This window comes from Coregonus lavaretus (assembly GCF_964263955.1).
Source record: "Coregonus lavaretus genome assembly, chromosome: 19".
NCBI lineage: Eukaryota > Metazoa > Chordata > Actinopteri > Salmoniformes > Salmonidae > Coregonus > Coregonus lavaretus.
In genome coordinates, this window is record NC_140006.1 from 32,937,086 (window position 1) to 32,962,177 (window position 25,092).

General features: G+C 45.9%; 1 protein-coding gene across 1 annotated transcript in view; it reads right to left on the minus strand.

Moving 5' to 3' along the window:
- Positions 1 to 13,518, minus strand: part of LOC311146272 (uncharacterized protein) — a 41,196-nt gene extending 27,678 nt beyond the window's left edge. Inside the window, exons 1-2 of the mRNA XM_084182767.1 lie at positions 13,408 to 13,518; positions 13,145 to 13,296 (exon numbers count right to left, since the gene is read on the minus strand). Of these exons, the coding sequence (XP_084038893.1) occupies positions 13,145 to 13,296; positions 13,408 to 13,447 (192 nt within the window). The 5' untranslated portion in view covers positions 13,448 to 13,518. The remainder of the gene's footprint in view (positions 1 to 13,144; positions 13,297 to 13,407) is intronic.
- Positions 13,519 to 25,092: the final 11,574 nt, after the last annotated feature.

Consider the following 25,092-nt stretch of genomic DNA (forward strand, 5'->3'; position numbering starts at 1 on the left):
ATTGGGGTGATAATGTTGTAGATTGGAATTCCATGTTCTTTGGATTTCTGTGGAAGTTGACTACTGGTATTCACTTTCCGGAGGGGTTAAGGTAAGTGGGTCCTAAATTGGTAAAATAGGTGTAGAAATAAAAATTGGTCTTAATTATTCATAACTATTCATAGTTGTTAATTAAAATTTTAATTGAATAATTTAATTGTTTTTTTTTTTTAGGGGGGTTTATTTTTAATTAAATTTTTAATATTCATATTTTTAATTTTTTTAATTCATATTTTTCTAATTTTTTTAATATTCATATTTTTTTTTTTAATTTTTAATATTCATATTTTTTTGGGGGGGAAAATTTTAATATTCATATTTTTGAGATTTTTACTATTCATATTTTTTAAATTTTTACTATTCATATTTTCTTTTTTTTAAATTTAATTAAAAAAAAAAAAAAAAAAAAAAAAAAACATCTTTGTTTTCTCTCGGGTTGTTTAGGTTATATTAATAATTAAAGGGGGGGGAGCCATAGGCTATATAGGCTAAAATAAAATAGTTAAGATAAAAGAGTACTTACAATGGGGAGAAAGGATAGCAAGGCTATGAAAGTTATTACACCGGTTAATATAGTGGAACATAGTAATCCTTTAGTTAAGGGTATTGCGACATTATCCGGCAAATGGAACAAACGTTGGCCTGACATTGAACAACCCTGGCCAGTGGAAGGGACTCTTAATCCGGATGTTATCAACATCATGAAAGTGCTTCTGTCGATTTACAAGGCAGATCAGAAGAAGGGACAACAAAAGGAACGACGTAAAGAGAAGAGACAAAGGGAGCTGGGTGTTCTTAAATTGTTTGAAGATGAAGGACAAAAACTGATGAAAGATACCAACGACAAGGGAAGTAAAGGTATGGAGAAAAGGCTAAAGGAAGAGACGTCGACAGAGAAACTGAGGGTAGAGGTTGGTATACCTTTCGCACATATGGATTCGGCGAGAAGACCCCCACCTTATGAGAAGGAAGTCGAGCTTAGGGATGCTTATCCTCAGCTTCCAGTGATCCTTCAGCAAGGTGATTATTACATCAGAGATGAAGATGAACAAATAATAGAGAGGGGACAAGCAGAAACGACCGTAAAAATGCATCCAAGCACCAAAGGTGGAAAGAAAACGAGAAGTCTGAAAACTAAGGGTGGTATGAGGTTAAGTAGGAGGGAACTGGATGAGGACGATGATGATCAGAGTGATTTAGAGGGGATCATGGGTGGATATGATCCTGTCATCAAACGGAGGTTGGCCAGAACGGAGAGAAGGGGTAAGGAAGGTTTGAAGAAGAAGGATACAAGATATGACAGTGCTGAGGAAGATGCGAAGAAGAAGGATACAATATATTCGAGTGTTGAGGGAAGCAAAGATGAAGACAGCGATAAAGAGAAGACTGAAGGTGCTGCGTATTCGAAAGGAGTTTATCCTGCAAAGACTGTCGCAGAAGAAATAGACGGAGATATAGACCAATGCTTATCAGAACTGAAGAGTGCAAGGACTGCAGGAGAAGTAAGAGAGTTACAGGACGAACTCCAGACGCTGACCATACGGAAGGAGAGACAGCTGAGAAGAGAATCTGGGAAAGATGAGACAAAATATGCATTAAGGTCAAGGAAAGATACCCCGAGCAAAATGGTACCAGTTATCATTCGAGGTCAAAACTTTGAATATAAGCCGTTGCAAAATACCGATATGTCGAACATACTTGAGAAGCTGCCTATTCTTCAGAATGGGGCTTATCCTTGGATTTCGAAATTGGAAGAAATTACGGTGGGAACACAGTCTGCCATAGGAGACGTTAAAAGACTGTTGGCTAATCTCATTGGGATTCCAGATATGGAAGAAGTCTTCCAGAGGGCTGGACTCATGAGATATGTTGGGACGGCAGTGAACGATCCTGAATTGTTGGCTGCAAGTAGGAATCGTCTGTGGAGAGCATTGAAAGATACATTTCCAACAAATGTGCATCCTGATAATATTCTGATTGACCCACTAGGCCAACAAGAAAATCCGAGAGCCTATGTGTCAAGAGTTCATCAAGTGTGGAGAAATATTACTGGAAATGATCCAGATGTGAGTCAAATTGAGCAGTCAATTTTGAGAGCTAAACTGCAAATGGGACTGCCCGCACCAGTAAGAAACAAACTGGCAGAAGTGGTTGGACTTGGAAGCATGACAAAAGGTGTCTATACCGATCACATAGCTCATCAAGTGGATCTGTACAGGAAAAAGGAACTCAACCAGAAAGAGCAGGACGAAGAAACTCTCAGGAAACTCAATCAACTACAATTGGGGGAGAATAAAAAGGATAAGAAACAAGCTGTGGTGATGCAGAGTCAGTATGCACCAAACCAACAATCACTGCCACAGCTTCAATCAGAACAGTTCCAACCGCAAGTGTATCAGCCACCAAGGACGGCACCAGTTGATTCATATTCACAGCCAATTTCTGGACAGACACAAAATTGGAGAGGAAGAGGACGAGAAGGATTTGAAGAAAGAGGAAGGTTTCAACCACACTTCCAGCAATCTCAAGATGTGTGTTATAATTGTGGACAGGATGGTCACTATGCCAGGCACTGCAATTGGTCAGGAGGAAACATCAGAGGGAATTTCAGAGGAAGATACAGGGGCCAGTCAAAATCATCTGGAGGACCGGTGAACCCCTACAGGGGTCCGGAGCCAGGATTCTAGAGGTGCCTAGATGATTCGAAAGGGGGGTGTCAGCTGGTAGCGTCAGGATCGGAAAAAGATCCAACAATTGAGGTGAAAATAAACAACCGACCATTGGAAGTAATGGCGGATAGCGGAGCAGCGTTCACCTGTGTTCGACCTGAAGATGCTACACATCTCCCTATGTCCAATCAACTCGTTAGGACAATCGGATTTGAGGGAGTAAAACAGCTGATTCCTCTTACGGAACCAATTGAGTTATGCTATAAAGATCAAAAAATTACAATACCCATACTGGTATCAGAACATACACCTGTGGCATTATTGGGAAGAGATGCATTGTGTAAGTTGAACTGTACAATCAGATGTACACCAGACGGCTGTCTGATAGAAATGCCAAAGGAAAAGGTTTACCAATTGTCAATGATGACGGAGATGGATTCGTCTTCAGTATTCTGGATTGGAAATCTCAGTGAAGATTTTATGAAGCAGGCTAAGATATGGGAAGAATTTATTGTTGCAAATATGCCGGAGGCGAAGCTTCCGGAATATCCATTCCATTGTACGCTTAAGTATTTCAAGAAGGCGGCTCAACCACACTCAGAGGAATGGTTGAGTCATCAACCGAAGAATGTTCAACTTAGCTCAAGTTGCATTATTTTAGGACCACAAGGAGCAGCTATGAAGATAAACACAGACGATTATCTGAATAGAGAATTTGATATTGAGAAGAGTGTGCCACATGTTACCTTGTTGGTTTCAGAAGGCTATGAGCAAAAGCAAATGGGAGAAATGATGACAGAAGCAGAGAAACTTAGTTTCAGACCAACGAAAGAAAATTTGGCGATCTGGAGAAGTGAAGATCAACGATTTCTTAAAATAATGATTTCGGCTCAAGGACAAGGAGAGCCACAGGCTGTAGGAATGACACATGAATCTATTTGCAATATGAAGATTGATTCAGACCCTATGAAAGAGGAGATGTTGCAACAAGTTCCAGAAGGGTTGTGGTCTCAGCATAGTACGGATATTGGACTTGTGAAATCAGCCCAACCTGTGAAGGTTGAACTTCGACCAGGAGCCAAACCTCCATGGAAAAATCAGTATCCATTGAAAGAGGAGGCAATCAAAGGAATTGAACCACAAATTGATGGACTTTCGACAGCAGGGGTTTTAAAGACAACAAAAAACCCTCGGAGTAACACGCCTTTGTGGCCTGTAAAAAAACCAGATGGAAGTTATCGTGTAGCTCATGATTTGAGAGCAGTAAATGAGATAGTGATTGACTTTCCAGCAGAAGTGCCAGATCCTCATACCTTGTTAGCTCAAGTTCCTCCGGATGCGACACATTTTACAGTACTGGACTTATGTGGAGCATTTTTCAGTGTTCCACTTAGTGTAGAGAGTCAGGATTTATTTGGGTTCACCTATAAGGGACAGTTTTATGAGTACAATAGAATGCCACAGGGGTACCGGCATTCGCCGCACATCTTCAATAAAGTACTGAAGGAAGATTTGGTAGGGATAGATCAGATATTGCAGAGCACTGTCATTCAATACGTGGATGATATAATGGTTTGCTCACAAAATAAGGAAACATGTCATAGGGACTCAATTAAATTACTACAGGTATTGGCAGAAAAGGGACACAAGGTGTCACAGAAAAAGCTGCAATATTGTCAGGAGAAAGTTGTATATTTAGGTCAAAACATAACTCATGGTCACAGAAACATTTCGGACAAGCAGGTGGAAACTATTCGTAAGGCTCCAAAGCCTAGAACAGTCAGAGAAATGATGACATTTCTGGGTATTGCTGGTTATTCCTCAGCTTGGGTAGAGGATTATACTAGTTTGAGGGCTATGGTGAGGGGTACTGAGAGTGGTCAACTTCATAGCAATCTTTCCTGGACACAGGAAGGTCATGTGGCATTTGAAACGATCAAACAGAGGTTGCAGGAGGCACCTGCACTTGCACTACCAGATTACTCAAAGAACTTTTTGCTATATGTGTCTACTTCTACTGGAGGTAGATATGCGTGTGCGGTTCTTTGTCAACCGACAGGCATGGGGACGAATCCTCAGCCTATTTCCTACTACTCTACTGCTTATTCAGAGGTAGAACTAGGGTTACCACTGTGCTACAGAGCAATGGTGGGGGTATATTCAATGTATGACAAAGCATCATCGGTCACGATGGGCTACCCCGTGACAATTCTTACCCATCATAGTCTCAGAAATCTTCTGAACTATGGGAAGTATACATTGACTATGCCTAGGCTCAGAGACTATCATAGACTCTTAGAGCAGGAGGATGTCACCCTGGTCAGATGTGATACAGTAAATCCAGCCGAGAGTTTACCAACTTCCGAGGATGGTGAGCCACATGATTGTGTCCAGGAAGCAGAGAGATATTCGAGGCTTCGATCAGATTTACAAGCCTTTCCATTACGTGAGGCAGACCTGGAGTATTGGACGGATGGGTCTTGCTATCGGGTGGGAGATAAATTATTTGCTGGGTATGCAGTAGTTAGAGGCAGAGGGACGGGATTTGTTGTTGAAAAGGCTGAAGTAATACCACAGCCTGCATCTGCACAACTTGCTGAACTTGTGGGGCTAACAGAAGCATGTTTGTTAGCAGAAGGAAAGCGAGTAACCATATACACTGATTCAGCATATGCACATAGTGTATGTCATTTGTTTGGGGCGGTATGGAAAGGTCGAGGGTTCAAGAAAACGGATGGTTCTCCGATACAACATCATGCACAAATAATGAAACTGTTGCATGCTATGATGAAGCCTACAGAGATAGCGATAGCTAAGTGTGCAGCTCACAAGACAGATATGTCAAGAGTGACACAAGGGAACAAAGCTGCTGATGAAGCTGCAAAGGCCGTCGCAGGAGCTGATAAATTGGGGAAAGTTTTGCTGGTGACACATGTAGTGGACTTGGAAGACAAAATTACGCTTCGAGATGTAATTTTGATGCAAGAAACCGCTTCTATGATTGACAAACAGCTATGGCTAGACCGAGGAGCGGTCAAAGATGCTACTGGTCTGTGGAGAAACCATGAGGGGTTGATAGTAGCGCCTCTAGACCTTCTAGGTCTGATGATTCAAGAAGCACATGGGTTAGCTCATGTTGCGAGGGGGGAGGTTCACAGAAAGATCACAAAGGAATATGGTTTTTGGGCTCCATATTTGTTTGAACAAATTGATTATTTGATAGGAAGATGCACTATCTGTCTTAAAAATAATGTTCGAAGAGGGATACCTGTTCATCCAGGTTACATTCCTACACCAAGGGGTCCTATGCGTGAGTTGGTCATTGACTTTGTTGATATGATACAACCAGTTGATGGGAAAAGATACATGTTGGTGGTTGTAGATAGATTTTCACGATGGACGGAAGCTTGTCCAACCAAGCGTAAGGATGCTCAGTCGGTTGCCAAGTTCTTATGTAGAGAAGTCATAAGCAGGTGGGGATTACCCGATCGAATATCCTCAGACAATGGAAGAGAATTTGTGGATAAATCAGTAAAATTGATGTTGCAAAAATTGGGAATTAAGCAACGTCTTGGAGCAGTTTATCACCCACAAAGTCAGGGGATGTGTGAAAGAATGAACGGTGTCTTGAAAAATCGCATTGTGAAGATTTGTCAACATACAGGTCTAAACTGGATAGCGGCGCTTCCTTTAGCACTAATGGTGTGTCGCTCAAGTGAGTTACGTGATCTACGTATGACACCCCATGAGTTGGTAACCGGAAGAAGGATGCCAACGCCTTGTTTGCGAACAAGCGGAAAGGGTCCAAGCTTGGCCCTGTTGGAAGATGAAATGAGAGCGTACGTTACATATATGGCCAATTTTCATAAAAAGTTGTCCACATATGTTTCTGACAGGCAAAGACAAGAAGGGGTGCAGAAGGCGCCTGAGGAGGATAAGAGGAATACAGTACAACCGGGAGACAAAGTATTCGTAAAGGTATTCAGAAGGAAGTGGTATAACGAACGTCGTGAAGGACCATTTGAAGTGGTTCGTAGTACTGGAACAGCTGTCCAGGTTAAGGGGTCTCCTACGTGGTATCATTTGTCACATTGTGTTAAAGCACCTACAGAAGAGGTGCTACGCGCAGAGAGAGAGGATGGAGATAGGGGAGAACAGGAAGAGGGAGAGATTGTCAATGTTGGGGTTAACGTTTATAATGGTGACACTTCTGATAATACCAGAGATGACTATGCAGGGGGTGGAAAGGAAGGAGGATTTGGGGAAATTGATTTTCAATACGTCCCAGAAGCAACAGGGAATATTTCAGTGGGAGGTGAAGCAGCAGAAACCGCCAAGGGCAACTCTGTTAAAGGAGAAGCTAGTTATTCGGTTGGACAAAATAGGCCTAGACCAGTTAGGAGAAAAGTCAGACCAAAACGTTACGAAAACTAGGAATGAAGTAACAACAATAACACCAACACGTCAGTCTGTTAGAACAACAGTGGGAAGCAATTTAACTCTTTCAACATTGACAGTTGGTAAAGCCATAAATATATCGCATTTGATTACAAGGGATCCAATAGTGTCAGCACCAATGTTAGAACAAAAGACATTAACTACTTTAATGGTAACTTTGGAAGGATTTGGGGGTACGACGGCAATAACAAATGTAGGAGGTATGATACCGACACCAACAACAACTTTTCTAAAAGTAAACGATGTCACGGAAATGACTCAGCAAATAGTCATCGGAAACAATATAGGTTCATTGTCACGATCGTCAAAAGGAGGAGACCAAAGCGCAGCGTGTTGAGCGAACATCGTAGACTTTATTATAAAGAAACCACGATCAAAACAACAAACCAAATATGACGAAAGTGAAGTTCAATACTGATAATGACTAACAGCAACAAGGAAACAAAAACCCACAAAACCAAGGTGAAACCACACAGTATAAATATGGCTCCCAATCAGAGATAACGAGCCGACAGCTGACACTCGTTACCTCCGATTGGGAGTCATATGACTAAATCAACATGAAAACCAAACATAGAAATGAAACAACTAGATCCCACATAGAACTACACCCAAACGAAAATGACAACCCTGGCTCACTACCAAGAGTCCCGGAGCCAGAACGTCACAGTACCCCCCCCTAAAGGCGCGGACTGCGACCGCGCCTCACAACCCCACAATAGGGGAGGGCTGGGTGGGTGTTGCTCCCCGGAGGCGGTTCCGGCTCCGGGCTTGACCACCACCCCACTATAGTTACTACCCGCTTTCTTAACCTCCTCCCAATGACCACCCTCCACTTAAACCCACCTGGATTAAGGGGCAGCACCGGACTAAGAGGCAGCACCAGGCTGAGGGACAGCACCGGACTACGGGGCAGCACTGGACTAAGGGGCAGCACTGGACTAAGGGGCAGCACCTGACTAAATGGCGGATCCTGGCTGGCTGGCTCTGGCGGATCCTGGCTGGACGGCTCTGGCGGATCCTGGCTGGACGGCTCTGGCGGATCCTGGCTGGACGGCTCATGGCTGGCTGACGGATCTGGCTGCTCATGGCTGGCTGACGGATCTGGCTGCTCATGGCTGGCTGACGGATCTGGCTGCTCATGGCAGGCGGAAGGCTCTGGCTGATCCCGTCTGGCGGAAGGCTCTGGCTGATCCCGTCTGGCGGAAGGCTCTGGCTGATCCGGTCTGACGGAAGGCTCTGGCTGCTCCTGTCTGGCGGAAGGCTCTGGCTGATCCTGTCTGGCGGAAGGCTCTGGCTGATCCTGTCTGGCGGAAGGCTCTGGCTGATCCTGTCTGGCGGAAGGCTCTGGCTGATCCTGTCTGGCGGACGGCTCTGAAGGCTCATGGCAGACGGGCGGCTTTGCAGGCTCAGTACAGACGGGCAGTTCAGACGGCGTTGGGCAGACGGACAGTTCAGACGGCGTTGGGCAGCCGGGCAGTTCAGGCACCGTTGGGCAGACGGGCAGTTCAGACGGCGTTGGGCAGACGGACAGTTCAGGCCCCGTTGGGCAGACGGCAGACTCTGGCCGTCTGAGGCGCACCGTAGGCCTGGTGCGTGGTGCCGGAACTGGAGGTACCGGGCTGAGGACACGCATCTCAGGGCTAGTGCGGGGAGAAGCAACAGGGCATGCTTGGCCCTGGGGACGCACCGTAGGCCTGATGCGTGGTGCCGGAACTGGAGGTACCGGGCTGAGGACACGCATCTCAGGGCTAGTGCGGGAAGCAGCAACAGGGCATGCTTGGCCCTGGGGACGCACATAAGGCCTAGTGCGGAGAGCAGCAACAGGGCATGCTGGACCCTGGGGACGCACATGAGGCCTAGTGCGGAGAGCAGGAACAGGCCGGGCTGGGCTGGCGACGCGCACCGTATCTCTGGTGCGAGAGGCCGGAACAGGCCGGGCCGGGCTGGCGAAGCGCACCGTATCCCTGGTGCGTGGAGTAGGAACAGGCCGGGCTGGGCTGGCGACGCGCACCGTATCCCTGGTGCGAGTGGCCGGAACAGGCCGGGCCGGGCTGGCGAAGCGCACCGTATCCCTGGTGCGTGGAGTAGGAACAGGCTGGGCTGGGCTGGCGACGCGCACCGTAGGCTTCGTATGAGGCTCAGGAACAGGCCGGGCTGGGCTGGCGACGCGCACCGTACACTTAGTGCGAGGGGCCGGAACAGGCCGTACCGTACTGGGGACACACACTACTGACTGTACCTCGGGATTAGGAACGGGCCGGACCGGACTGGTTACACACCCCAGTACCTCTCGCCGTGCCTCTACACCTTCCTTCCCTGCTTTTCCCAGTAGCCCCCTTAACCTGGTAGCCTCCTGAATCCGTCCCTTCTCTGCCTCCGTCAGCCCCCTTAACCTGGTAGCCTTCTGAATCTGCCTTGTGGCAGCCTCCTGCTGCTCAGTCGCCCCAGCCATGTGCCCCCCCCCAAAAACTTTTTGGGGTTGCCTCTCGTCCTTCCGACGATGGCCCTGCCGATGCCGTTGCTCCTCTCGCCGTCGCCTCTCCACCGTCTCGTTCCATGGTCGGCGATCCATACCATCCAGGATCTCCTCCCAAGTCCAGGACCCTTTACCGTCCAACAGTTCCATCCATGTCCAGACCCTTTGCTCCTGGACGCGCTGCTTGGTCCTTTTATGGTGGGTTTTTCTGTCACGATCGTCAAAAGGAGGAGACCAAAGCGCAGCGTGTTGAGCGAACATCGTAGACTTTATTATAAAGAAACCACGATCAAAACAACAAACCAAATATGACGAAAGTGAAGTTCAATACTGATAATGACTAACAGCAACAAGGAAACAAAAACCCACAAAACCAAGGTGAAACCACACAGTATAAATATGGCTCCCAATCAGAGATAACGAGCCGACAGCTGACACTCGTTACCTCCGATTGGGAGTCATATGACTAAATCAACATGAAAACCAAACATAGAAATGAAACAACTAGATCCCACATAGAACTACACCCAAACGAAAATGACAACCCTGGCTCACTACTAAGAGTCCCGGAGCCAGAACGTCACATTCATCTGAAATAGTATATGATAATATCATGGAAGAACAGGATGGGTTCTTTGGGTTCAACTTAACATCAGAAGATACATCTGATCAATCCCGCTCGGTAGGGAAAAGAGACGCTAAATGGAAAGCATATGGATTTGATTCGGCGGTTTTGAAAATTAAAGATCAATGGGCAGGGAGAAATCTTTGGTTCCAGCAATTAACTCATGCTGTAAGATCAGTGAGGAATCTTGAGGGTCCATGTCTGTTGAGAATTCCAGCACCAGAGACGTGGGGTTCAATTTTACAGACGGTCGCTCAACCATTGGCGGGTGGGTGTCAGGCCTATGCGTTGAGATGGCTGTTGTATCATCAACGAGCATTGACAGATAAAGACATGTCGTTGTCACACCATTTGTATAAGCCTAGTTATAAGTGTTCTTGGTTAAATGAATTTCCCTATGTGAATATGTTAGATGGTAAAGAAAGTCAGGTGACAGTGATCCCTGAAGCATTTGAGGTGAGAGCAGTGAGAGCTAAAAGTTGTATTTGTTCTAATAATACAGATGAGGTAAATGGTATGTTCATGGGAATATCAGATTGTGATGAGTATATGTTGACTTTGGGTAAACACGGACGAAAGGGTAAAGGTGACCAATATAATGTAACTTTTTATGCACCAGGTAGTAAGAAGGGCAGGACTTTGATGGTGACGGATCAATTTTTCCCTATCAATGCAACTATTGGGAATTTTAGAGATATTTGGTGGGTTTGTGGTGATAAAGCATATATATTTTTACCCTATGGATGGAAAGGGTGTTGTTACATGTCAACGTTGAAGTTGCCATATGAGGTTTTTACAATTAGAAGAGGAGCAGCACCGAACCCAGATCAATCTGAAACTACTGTTGAAAATAGGGTTAAAAGAGACATGGCTAAATTTACTAATCTTGAAGCCTACCATTGGAGAATAAGTCTGGGAGAGAAGTGGGGACTTGGTCTTTTTCCATGGTATGGTGTAACATTCTTAGCAGATCATATTGATAATATTACATATACGTTGCAGGGCTTTGCAAATGAAACAATAAGAGGGTTTCACCTTCTGTCAAATGCTCAAAGAAGTCACAGACTGACGTTGTTGAAACATGACATGGCTCTTGATTATATTTTGGCAAGACAAGGTGGCTTATGTTTGGCTATGAATCTGACGGGGGATGATTGTTATACTTTGATCCCAGATAGTTCCGATAATATCACGAGTGTTATAGATGCCTTGAAGAATATAAGGGATGCATTTGGGAGATCTGAGAAAGCTGGATGGTCAGCGAAGTCTTGGTTGCAAGATCAGTTAGGCCCAATAGGAGCAGTGATGGTTCAGATTTTAGTCGCAGCTCTGATAGCGTTGTGTGTCATGTTTTGCTTTTGTACTTTGTTACTGACCTTTGCAAAAGCTATGATATTAAGATGGGTTGGTGTTGTGATGCCTGGAGACAACACTCAGATGCCGTTGTTGATTGTTCCTGATCTGGACGAAGATGGACGAGGAGGTCTAGATGGACTACTGATGGATAAATATCCTTTTTGATTATTTGATCATTTTTCAATTTTTTTCAATATTAGTGTGATTTTTAGTATGATTTTTATGAATCAAGGGGGGAATGGGTTTATGTGATTCATATATCATTTATATATCATTTTTTTAGATTGTTAGTGGATATTGATGTTTAATTTCAAAATGTTGTTTTGCAAAAGATACTGTTGGGGTTTTTTCTTTTCTTCCAGAAGCATGTGGGGGAACATGGGAAGGGACAATATGACTGGAGGAGATGAAACAAGGAGGGTGTGGCCGATTTCATCAACAAATCCATTGGAAGAGGACACTACAGGGAGATGAAGTGTAGTGGACTACATTCCAGTGTTTGCAATGAAATATAGACATGTGTAATACATAATTGTGTCATATTTTTAGGTATTAATTTTTGTAGAATGATGTTTGATGTTATTGACTACATGTAAGGATCTTAGATGTTTTTGTTTATTTCGGTGAATGCTTAGGGACAGAAAGTCTAGGTAGGGAGAGGTCCACTTTTGAGGTCCAATGGGTTGACCAGCCTTTAGAGTGGATGTTTTTGGATAGGATTTTGTTTGCAGGGGCTTACATGTGTATTTAGTAGCATCATACTTTCAAATGCATTTACATGAGTTATGAGGTTATCTGGAGTACCGAATGGTGGTTGCCTGGGGCAGAGGGACCGTGAGAGAATTTTACTGTCTTGATTGATGGATGGATATCTGAAAAGATGGCTGCCGGACAGTTTTTCGCTCTTACACTCCATAGAGATTTCTTCATATGTCATAGTAATGTATTCCCACTTCATAAACAGTTATTACATAGAAAAGTATTTACACTCTAGAGAAGAATGTTTTTGGTTTAATGTTAAAGATACTCAATAAGATAAATTGTTACTTGTGATAATCCTATTCTGTTTGGTTTCGAGACGTTTAGGTTGTCTCGAAAGGGGGGAATGTAGTGTATTGACAATATGATGGTGTTAAATGTTTTAAATGGAACTGAAAGAATGTTCATTTTTGGTATCAAGAGGGAAGGTTTTAGCGTGACGCCACATATGACAGACAGGAAGTGGGTTGTAAGATACGGGGATTGAACAGTAGAGGGAGTCATTCAACTCTTGGAAGGCTATATAAAGGGGGGAAGAACGGCGAAGAGTTAGAATGCAGAAAGATTTATTTGGGTCTGGTTCTCCGGACATCGCGAGTCTGTACTTACGCTGTAACCTCGTGGTCTTAATAAAAGTCTCTAAAACACGATACAGCCTAAGGGGATTCTTTGATCGACAGCAATACCCACCAGCATTCGACACGATACCACAATACTGTTCGATAGTAGAGGTTCTGATATAAGTAGTTAGTCTCTCACCTTGATGGCTTTGATGCATTCAAAAGAATCGTCCCTCTCTACGCATGAAAACTGCGCCGCCTTTGCTTCAAGATCCTTGCATTTCTTCAACTCTTGGTTCGACGTTACGCACCATTTCACATTTCTATCAGCTGGGGCAGCATACGCCGTAGCTGAGGACAGAAGAAATGCAATGATAAAATTGTGAAATATAAATTAAAGCAATCACTTGCTATTGATATTTGTCCATACGTAATTGTCTTTGCATGGATAAGCCCACTTACCGAGGCACCCCAGCAGCGCTGAGACGATAAGCAGTTTCATGTTGTCGACCTCTCCAAGTCAACAATTCCCGGAGTGAAAAAGCAGGCCGTTTTAGAAGACAACTCTGGGTTTTATAGAAAACCAATAGGCTGGAATCCATGGTGGGCTGACTTAGCTGAAAATAGTTTGTTTAGAGTTTCCCAATATGCTACATGGCGCGTTTAAATTATCACAGGTGGTGTGGGCGGGTGGGAGCGCGTGGGTGTATCTCAATCTCTCTCTGTGTGTGTGCGTGTGTTGTATGTGTGTGTGTGTGTTTGTGGTTGTGTGTGAACTCAGACTTCAGACATTTCCACATAATGGAAATTCACAAAATAAATAGTCCTACATTAAGCAATATCTCATGTTCCAACTGTTATTTCAAAGCAGTCTTCCAATCTACAAGTGTTTGCAGCATAGTCATGGTCACTCATCAACATGTTACCTCTTGAGCAATGTGTACGTGTAGTTCAGGCATAAAAGGCACAGGTGTATCTTTTCTTGAGAATTAGGGCAAGTCAAGATGAGATGAAATAAAGAGAAAACAACCAGGGGGTTGTTGAGTTCCCAAAAGCTTCTTGGCACTAAAATCAAGTTGGCACTAAATCCTCACTCCAGAGGATTAGCCTTTTCTTATCCAGGTGTTTCAGACTGGTGAGGTACAGCATGTCGACGTGGATACACAGACCCACGAGCAACTGCAGCCCCTCATGATGAGTTCATATTTTTTGTGGCCCCTACCCCCATCAAAGTTGCCCATCCCTGATCTACATGTAGGCTACCTGCCAGATGGACTCCATATACAGTACACCAGGTGCTATAGCTGAAAAATCTGTGTCTCAAGCAGCAGTTTAGCTTCCCCCATAGATAGCACCTGCCCATAATATAGCACTGAACAAATAACATGTACAGTAGTCTTGTGTTACCCCGAGTCATGCTCATGGCATCTCTTTTATATGTCATGTCATGAATGGTAGTTGTCAAGCAAGCACAGCAGATAGCACAAATGCATGGTTGCACCTTTGCTGTCGGCAGTTGATTGTTCAGTTTCATATCTTCACTCTGTATTCTACCATATAAGTGACTTACTATGCCACTACTGTTTATCTTGGATTGAGCTGAAATTCCCTACAGCCCAACTCGACTCAAAGGAAAGTAAAAATGTTCGTCAAAAGAGCTGCCAAGACGCATATACAGTGGGGAAAAAAAGTATTTAGTCAGTCACCAATTGTGCAAGTTCTCCCACTTAAAAAGATGAGAGAGGCCTGTAATTTTCATCATAGGTACACGTCAACTATGACAGACAAAATGAGGAAAAGAAATCCAGAAAATCACATTGTAGGATTTTTAATGAATTATTTGCAAATTATGGTGGAAAATAAGTATTTGGTCAATAACAAAAGTGTCTCAATACTTTGTTATATACCCTTTGTTGGCAATGACACAGGTCAAACGTTTTCTGTAAGTCTTCACAAGGTTTTCACACACCGTTGCTGGTATTTTGGCCCATTCCTCCATGCAGATCTCCTCTAGAGCAGTGATGTTTTGGGGCTGTCGCTGGGCAATACAGACTTTCAACTCCCTCCAAAGATTTTCTATGGGGTTGAGATCTGGAGACTGGCTAGGCCACTCCAGGACCTTGAAATGCTTCTTACGAAGCCACTCCTTCGTTGCCCGGGCGGTGTGTTTGGGATCATTGTCATGCTGAAAGACCCAGCCACGTTTCATCTTCAATGCCCTTGCTGATGGAAGGAGGTTTTCACTCAAAATCTCACGATACATGGCCCCATTCATTCTTTCCTTTACACGGATCAGTCGTCCTGGTCCCTTTGCAGAAAAACAGCCCCAAAGCATGATGTTTCCACCCCCATGCTTCACAGTAGGTATGGTGTTCTTTGGATGCAACTCAGCATTCTTTGTCCTCCAAACACGACGAGTTGAGTTTCTACCAAAAAGTTATATTTTGGTTTCATCTGACCATATGACATTCTCCCAATCCTCTTCTGGATCATCCAAATGCACTCTAGCAAACTTCAGACGGGCCTGGACATGTACTGGCTTAAGCAGGGGGACACGTCTGGCACTGCAGGATTTGAGTCCCTGGCGGCGTAGTGTGTTACTGATGGTAGGCTTTGTTACTTTGGTCCCAGCTCTCTGCAGGTCATTCACTAGGTCCCCCCGTGTGGTTCTGGGATTTTTGCTCACCGTTCTTGTGATCATTTTGACCCCACGGGGTGAGATCTTGCGTGGAGCCCCAGATCGAGGGAGATTATCAGTGGTCTTGTATGTCTTCCATTTCCTAATAATTGCTCCCACAGTTGATTTCTTCAAACCAAGCTGCTTACCTATTGCAGATTCAGTCTTCCCAGCCTGGTGCAGGTCTACAATTTTGTTTCTGGTGTCCTTTGACAGCTCTTTGGTCTTGGCCATAGTGGAGTTTGGAGTGTGACTGTTTGAGGTTGTGGACAGGTGTCTTTTATACTGATAACAAGTTCAAACAGGTTCCATTAATACAGGTAACGAGTGGAGGACAGAGGAGCCTCTTAAAGAAGAAGTTACAGGTCTGTGAGAGCCAGAAATCTTGCTTGTTTGTAGGTGACCAAATACTTATTTTCCACCATAATTTGCAAATAAATTCATGACAAATCCTACAATGTGATTTTCTGGATATTTTTTTCTCAATTTGTCTGTCATAGTTGATATTTTTTAAGCATTGGACTTGACTTGAACTCTTGGTAGTACTATAAATATGGCTCTCATATGTAAAATACGCTTAAAAGAAAAGTTATCATACCGATAAGAGGATATTAACATAATTGATTAATCAATTGATTAATCACTCAATCGTATGAAATATGATTGACAGAAACGCTAAGCGGGTATAGAGAATTTTCTATTTTTGACAGTTTAACTGCCAAGCAAACATATTTGACTGGTGTTTGCACAGTCAACATTACCCAACACAGGAGTTAATGTACAGACCGCTCTCTGAATGAGACCTAGCAGAGAGCACAAGAGATTAGCCTGCCTTTGTTAATGTTACTTGTCCTTTTCAACCAACACGTACGTATTAAAATCAAATATTATTTTAATCCTTTCATAATGAGTCACTGTTATTGTAGCCTCCACTGACTGGAAGTAATGTTATTTCCCTGATCTTTACCGTAAGAACGTATGGGAGTGTATTGGGAGGGGATGGAATGGTGAAATTTTGGAATCTCCAAGTCATGTGATTTTGAGGTAGTCTGCGGCCCAAAGATAGAAATAACATAATTCTCCATGCACTGTAATTTACAACTTGATAAGAGCTATTGATAAGAGCTAGGTAAATTAGTAATCCGTTTGGATAAGAGAATTGTTGTCAATGGGGCTGATGTGGATGCGGAGTCGGAGTCAGGCGCAGGACACAGAAGCTCAGTCAAACAGACTTTACTAGTCAAATATACAATACAAAAATAAACGGACCTCAAACACTGGAGGCGAGAGATTACGCAAGCAGTGCGTAAAACACTAACTAAATGAGCACAAAACTCTGACATCAACGGACAGGCGGACAACAACACACAAACTCACATACACAAAGCAGAAAACTTATAGGACACATAATTAGACACAAACGGACACAGGTGCAACAGACAGACCAAACCAAACAAACATCGAAACATCCAACGGTGGTAGCTAGTACTCCGGGGACGACGAACGCCGAAGCCTGCCCGAGCAAGGAGGAGGAGCAGCCTCGGCAGAATCCGTGACAGTACCCCCCCCTTGACGCGCGGCCCAACCGTGCGCCGACCCCGGCCTCGGGGACGACCAGGAGGACGCGGAGCAGGGCGCGTGGGATGACCACGGTGGAACTCAGTCAGGAGGGATGGATCTAGGATATCCCTCCTAGGCACCCAGCACCGTTCCTCCGGGCCGTACCCCTCCCACTCCACGAGATACTGGAGACCCCCCATCCGACGTCTCGAATCCAAGATGGTCCGGACCGTGTACGCCGGAGCTCCCTCGATGTCCAGTGGGGGCGGGGGGGTCTCTCTTATCTCACCTTCCTGGAGTGGACCAGCTACCACCGGCCTGAGAAGAGACACATGGAACGAGGGGTTAATATTCTTATAATCAATAGGCAGTTGTAACCTGTAACACACCTCGTTCAATCTCCTCAGGACTTTAAAAGGCCCCACAAACCGCCGACCCAGCTTCCGGCAGGGCAGGCGGAGGGGCAGGTTTCGAGTCGAGAGCCAGACTCGATCTCCCGGTGCGTACACCGGGCCCTCACTGCGGTGGAGATCGGCGCCTGCCTTCTGTCGACGGATGGCCCGCTGCAGATGGACGTGTGCAGCGTTCCACGTCTCCTCCGAGCGCCGAACCCACTCATCCACCGCAGGAGCCTCGATCTGGCTCTGGTGCCATGGTGCCAGAACTGGCTGATACCCTAACACACACTGGAAAGGGGTTAGATTGGTGGAGGAGTGGCGGAGAGAGTTCTGTGCCATCTCTCCCCAGGGGGATATACCTTGACCACTCCTCCGGCCGGCCCTGGCAATAGGACCTCAGAAACCTACCCAAATCCTGGTTAACTCGTTCTACCTGCCCATTGCTCTCTGGGTGGTAACCCGAGGTAAGGCTCACCGAGACCCCCAAGCGTTCCATGAACGCCCTCCAGACTCTGGAGGTGAACTGGGGACCTCGGTCAGACACTATATCCTCGGGAACCCCGTAGTGCCGGAAGACGTGGGTAAATAGTGCCTCAGCGGTCTGTAGGGCAGTAGGGAGACCCAGCATTGGGAGGAGACGACAGGCCTTAGAAAAACGATCCACAACGACCAAAATGGTGGTATTCCCCTGGGAGGGGGGAAGGTCGGTCACAAAGTCCACAGAGAGGTGAGACCATGGTCGTTGTGGAACGGGCAGGGGATGTAACTTCCCCCTGGGCAGGTGTCTAGGCGCCTTACACTGGGCGCACACCGAGCAGGAGGAGACATAAACCCTCACATCCCTAGCTAACGTTGGCCACCAGTATTTCACGCTAAGGCAGTGCACTGTCCGGCCAATACCTGGATGTCCAGAGGAGGGTGACGTATGAGCCCAATAAATAAGCCGATCACGAACCTCGAGTGGAACGTACGTCCGCCCCACAGGACATTCTGGGGGAGTAGGGTCTGTACGTAACGCCCGCTCGATCTCCGCATCGACCTCCCACACCACCGGAGCCACCAGACAAGACTCCGGCAGTATGGGAGTGGGCTCAATGGACCTCTCCTCTGTGTCATACCGCCGGGACAGGGCGTCTGCCTTACCGTTCTGGGACCCTGGGATGTACGTTATTTTAAAAATGAACCGGGTTAGAAACATATTCCACCTAGCCTGACGAGGGTTTAATCTCCTAGCTGCCCGGATGTACTCCAGGTTACGGTGGTCAGTCAGAATGAGGAAAGGGTGTTGAGCCCCCTCAAGCCAATGCCTCCACACCTTTAGGGCCTGAACCATGGCTAACAGCTCCCTGTCCCCTACGTCATAATTTCGCTCCGCCGGGCTGAGCTTCTTAGAATAGAACGCACAGGGGCGGCGTTTAGGTGGCGTGCCGGACCGTTGCAACAGTACTGCCCCAATACCGGCCTCTGACGCGTCCACCTCTACTTGGAATGGTAAAGCGGGGTCCGGATGCGCCAGCACCGGAGCCGAAGTGAACAGGTTCTTCAGTTTAACAAATGCCCTGTCCGCTTCAGCTGACCACTGCAAACGCACCGGACCCCCCTTCAGCAGGGACGTAATGGGAGCTGCCACCTGTCCAAAGCCCCAGATAAACCTCCGGTAGTAATTAGCAAAACCCCAAAACTGCTGCACCTCTTTAACAGTGGTTGGAGTTTGCCAATTACGCACGGCAGACACACGGTCAACCTCAATCTTCACCCCTGACGCGGACAACAGATAACCCAAAAAGGAGATGGACTCCTGGAAAACAAACATTTCTCTGCCTTGACATACAAGTCATGCTCCAACAGCCTCCCCAACACTCGGCGCACCAGGGCTACATGCTCGGCTCGTGTAGAAGAGTACACTAGGATGTTGTCGATGTACACCACAACACCCTGCCCATGCATGTCCCGGAAGATCTCGTCCACAAGGGATTGGAAGACTGAAGGAGCATTCATTAACCCGTATGGCATGACGAGATACTCGTAATGACCCGAGGTGGTGCTAAATGCTGTTTTCCATTCATCTCCCTCCCTAATGCGCACCAGGTTGTGCGCGCTCCTGAGATCCAACTTTGTGAAGAACCGCGCTCTGCGTAATGTCAGTCATACTCGCAATCAGAGGAAGAGGATAACTGTATTTAACCGTGATCTGATTGAGACTACGGTAATCAATACACGGGCGCAAACCCCCATCCTTCTTCTTCACAAAGAAGAAACTCGAGGACACCGGGGAAGTGGAGGTCCGTATGTATCCCTGTCTCAAGGACTCGGCTATGTAAGTCTCCATAGCCGCTGTCTCCTCTTGAGACAGAGGATACACATGGCTCCGCGGGAGTGCTGCTCCTGTTTGGAGGTCTATCGCACAATCCCCCTGTCTATGAGGTGGCAACCGTGTCGCCCTTGTTTTGCTGAACATGAGTGCTAAATCCTCATACTCAGGGGGAATGTACATTGCGGGCACTTGGTTCGGACTCTCCACCGAGGTCGCCCCCACGGAAACACCTAGACATCTCCCTACACACTGGGCAGACCACTCCATGAGAGCCCTCTGTTGCCACGAAATGGTAGGATCATGGGCGATTAACCAGGGAAGCCCCAGCACCACGGGATACGCAGGAGAGTCGATCAGATATAACTGAATGGTCTCCTCATGACCCCCCTGCGTATTCATCTTAAGTGGTGCTGTGACTTCTCTAATCAACCCCGATCCCAGCGGCCGGCTATCTAGGGCATGGACAGGGAAGGGAGCATCAACAGGCAGGAGGGGAATCCCTAACCTTAAACAAAATTTACGATCAACAAAATTCCCAGCTGCGCCTGAATCGACTAGCGCCTTATGCTGGGAATGAGGTGCCACCTGTGGAAATCTTACAGGTATACACATGTGAACAACAGAGAGCTCTGGGTAAGTGGGGCGCCTACTCACCTGAAATGACTCCCCAGTGCGTGACCTGTTGTTCCCTCTCCCTGGAGACCCTCCCCAGCACCTAGCCGCAGTGTGCCCTCCACGGCCACAGTTGGTGCAGGGGACGGCCCCCCTCGGGTTCTCTCTCCTCCTCTCTCTAGCGCCAGCACCCCCGAGCTCCATAGGGATCGGCTCGGAGGTGCTGGAGGATGGAATGGACGACCCCCATTCGGGACGTCCGCGGGTAGCCAGCAGGGTATCGAGACGGATGGACATGTCCACCAACTGGTCGAAAGATAGGTTGGTGTCCCTGCAGGCCAGCTCACGACGAACGTCCTCACTAAGACTGCATCGATAGTGGTCGATGAGGGCCCTCTCATTCCACCCTGCATCCGCCGCTAGAGTCCGGAACTCCAGGGCGAACTCCTGTGCGCTCCTCTTCCCCTGTCGGAGGTGGAACAGACGCTCCCCCGCCGCTTTCCCCTCAGTTGGTTGGTCGAAAACTGCCCTGAAGCGGCGGGAGAACTCCGCATAGGTGATGGTGGCGGCGTCTATTCCCCTCCATTCGGCGTTGGCCCACTCCAACGCCTTGCCGGAGAGACAGGAGATGAGGGCGGAGACGCTCTCGTATCCCGAGGGCGCCGGGTGTATGGTGGCCAGGTAGAGTTCCACCTGCAGGAGGAACCCCTGACACCCGGCTGCGGTGCCATCATACGCCCTCGGGAGCGAGAGCCGAATTCCACTGGGTTCCGGTGCTGGGATGGGAGGACTGGCCGATGGTGATGGTAAGGTGGGCGGAGGTGTGGGCACCTCTCTAGTTACCAATCGGCGCAGAGTGTTCGTCACCTCATTCATGGCGGACCCGAGTTGCCGGATCATGGCGTCTTGCTCGCTGATCCGATCCTCCAGCGACTTGGGTGCCGCCGCTGCTCCTGCTGACTCCATGAAAGGTGTGTTGTTCTGTCAATGGGGCTGATGTGGATGCGGAGTCGGAGTCAGGCGCAGGACACAGAAGCTCAGTCAAACAGACTTTACTAGTCAAATATACAATACAAAAATAAACGGACCTCAAACACTGGAGGCGAGAGATTACGCAAGCAGTGCGTAAAACACTAACTAAATGAGCACAAAACTCTGACATCAACGGACAGGCGGACAACAACACACAAACTCACATACACAAAGCAGACAACTTATAGGACACATAATTAGACACAAACGGACACAGGTGCAACAGACAGACCAAACCAAACAAACATCGAAACATCCAACGGTGGTAGCTAGTACTCCGGGGACGACGAACGTCGAAGCCTGCCCGAGCAAGGAGGAGGAGCAGCCTCGGCAGAATCCGTGACAATTGTAAATAGAAATGACACTTGTTTTAGATATATTTTACCTTATAATCGCTGGAGACAAATGTGAAACCAGCATATCAACATATCAACTTTCCCACAGTAAAGTTTATGAAATGCTGTGCCATTATGCAGAATTTAAATTGTACAGCCTTTTAACTTGCAGGGATGGGCAATATCAAATGTCTTAAATATAGGCTACCCCGACTTTCTGATAGGCTACCCCCACTATCAGTATCGACAATCATTATGTCCTAATAACCAAACATATTCAACTGCCAATTTACTGTTAGTTCCCTTCAGTTGGTATAACTACATTATCATTCTATTGAATTACATTATTTCATTTACCTTCATTTGCTTCCTCTGTAAACGCCATCACGGCCATGTGGTTGTTGCTCAGGATCATTAGTAACAGTTGATAAAACAATTTTTTTAAACATGTAGGCTAATTAAATCGTTATGGAGCAGAGCGCAGACCAAGCCGTACCCCACACATGGCACAGTACCTGTCTGTGTCATCACACAGTTCCATGGTTAGTGCAGGCAATAGATGAGGGTATAGCCTATTATTGTACACTATTTTCCCTATTATAATTCTATATATACACACTAATCATCCAACATTACCATGGGTTAAAGAACTGAATGTGGTAATTTTCAGAATTAATCAAACCACTGTATTTTTGATTAATCAATATATTTACTGCATAAAGGCTCTTCAAACCTGTTTTTTTTGTATGATTCATACATTCTTTCCTAACCCCAAAATGTGCCTAAATAATCTATAAGATCCGAGTATTTTTAAATCTATCAGTTGGTGTTGAAACGGAGACGAATATGCACATAATTAGATATTTTTCTTCTATTGATCCCTATTTTTGGAACCCGTTCTCTCTATGTATTCTAGTCTGTCAACAACATTCTAATTAAAGATACAACATATTTAAAGGGATGGTTTAAGATAAATGTACTGAAAACCCTATTGAATGAAAACTCCATGAGAAAATCTGTTGGCCAGCAAGTAGGAGGGTTTTCAGTGTGCAAGGGAACCACGCCTGCAAATCTCGTTACGAGCCTTCATAAGGTAAGTCTGAATACCAACAACTGAGAAGTCCGTAGGAAAGGCGTGCATAGGAAAGGCATAAATTCATAAGTCTAAATCGGGTCCAAAGAGTCTCATAGTAGGAGTGCTAATATAGTATCAGTTTTACCTTTTAGATTAGAATGAATAGAATTATCTGGGCTTGGGGGACCTGGTCCTAGATCAGCACCCTATGGGCCCTGAAATGAGACAGGGCGTCCTGCTTTCCATTCTGGCCTCAGAACAATGGAGGCGAGTTTCATTCAAACAACTGGTACATCTTAATAATCCAATCCAAGTGGCCAGTAGCAATGGATATTTATTTACCCATGCCCTACTTCCTGATTCATGCAGAGAACTGGACAGTTAAGGGCCTATTACAAAATTAGAGCGGTCCAGGAATCTTTAGAGTAAGGTAGTGGAAAGGTTAGAGGCGGACCACCAATCAGACATTTGCCAGATGCCAAGGGTTGTTGTGCAGAACTGCACCCTGTGCACTGCACTGTGACTGTACTCCAACCTCTCCATGGGTTTGTTTCTCAGGGGGTTGGGATAACAGAGTGTACGCAGTGCACTCTGAGCATTTGACAAAGAAACACTGAAACTAACAAACATTCCGATTAGGACATGACCATTGATTTGAATCAGGTGGCTGGTCATATGCATAACCACAGCTGGACACACACACCCACAAACACACACTCTCTATCTCTGACACACACGCAATCACAGTATCATTTGAACTTTGACCCCGTGATCTGAGTCAGTAGTGTCAGAGTGCAGTAACAGCTCCTGATACACAGCCAGTGATAAAGACTGTTACGTTTGTTGCTGGGCCAAGTTGCACAAGTTCACACCATTATTGGTGCTCTGGGTCAACATAGAGAACAGCCTTTACATTTATGTAACCAGATAATCAGTGGAGCCATTTACAGGATCTTCTTTCTTGGTCCGTGTATCATCCTTTCATTGGTTATTCCATTCAAATCAAGAAGTGGAAAAATGGGAAATAGCTCATGTATTGTGTATAGTTTCAGAATTTTATGAACGAAAATCGAAAATTGGATATCAACTCCTTTTATCGTTTATGGGTTAAACCAAAGTTAAAAACCAAGTGAAGGGTCGTTCCTCCTTTATTTTATTTGAATCTGAAATCAAACCACACATCAACAGTTTTGTTATTTTCATTGTCTAAAGGAACTACAGTTGAAGTCGGAAGTTGACATACACCTTAGCCAAATACATTTACGTTCAGTTTTTCACAATTCCTGACATTTAATCTGAGTACAAATTCCCTGTCTTAGGTCAGTTAGGATCACCACTTTATTTTAAGAATGTGAAATGTCAGAATAATAGTAGAGAGAATTATTTCTTTCAGCTTTTATTTCTTTCATCACATTCCCAGTGGGTCAGAAATGTACATACACTCAATTAGTATTTGGTAGCATTGCCTTTAAATTGTTTAACTTGGGTCAAAACGTTTCGGGTAGCCTTCCACAAGCTTCCCACAATAAGTTGGGTGAATTTTGGCCCATTCCTCCTGACAGAGCTGGTGTAACTGAGTCAGGTTTGTAGGCCTCCTTGCTCGCACACGCTCAGTTCTGCCCACAAATGTTCTATAGGATTGAGGTCAGGGCTTTGTGATGGCCACTCCAAAACCTTGACTTTGTTGTCCTTAAGCCATTTTGCCACAACTTTGGAAGTATGCTTGGGGTCATTGTCCATTTGGAAGAGCCATTTGCGACCAAGCTTTAACTTTCTGACTGATGTCTTGAGATGTTGCTTCAATATATTCACATAATTTTCCTTCCTCATGATGCCATCTATTTTGTGAAGTGCACCAGTCCCTCCTGCAGCAAAGCACCCCCACAGAATGATGCTGCCACCCCTGTACTTCACAGTTGGGATGGTGTTCTTCGGCTTGCAAGTCCCCCCTTTTTCCTCGAAACATAACGATGGTCATTATATGCCAAACAGTTCTATTTCTGTTTCATCAGACCAGAGGACATTTCTCCAAAAAGTACGATCTTTGTCCCCATGTGCAGTTGCAAACCATAGCCTGGCTTTTTTATGGCGGTTTTGGAGCAGTGGCTTCTTCCTTGCTGAGCGGCCTTTCAGGTTATGTCGAT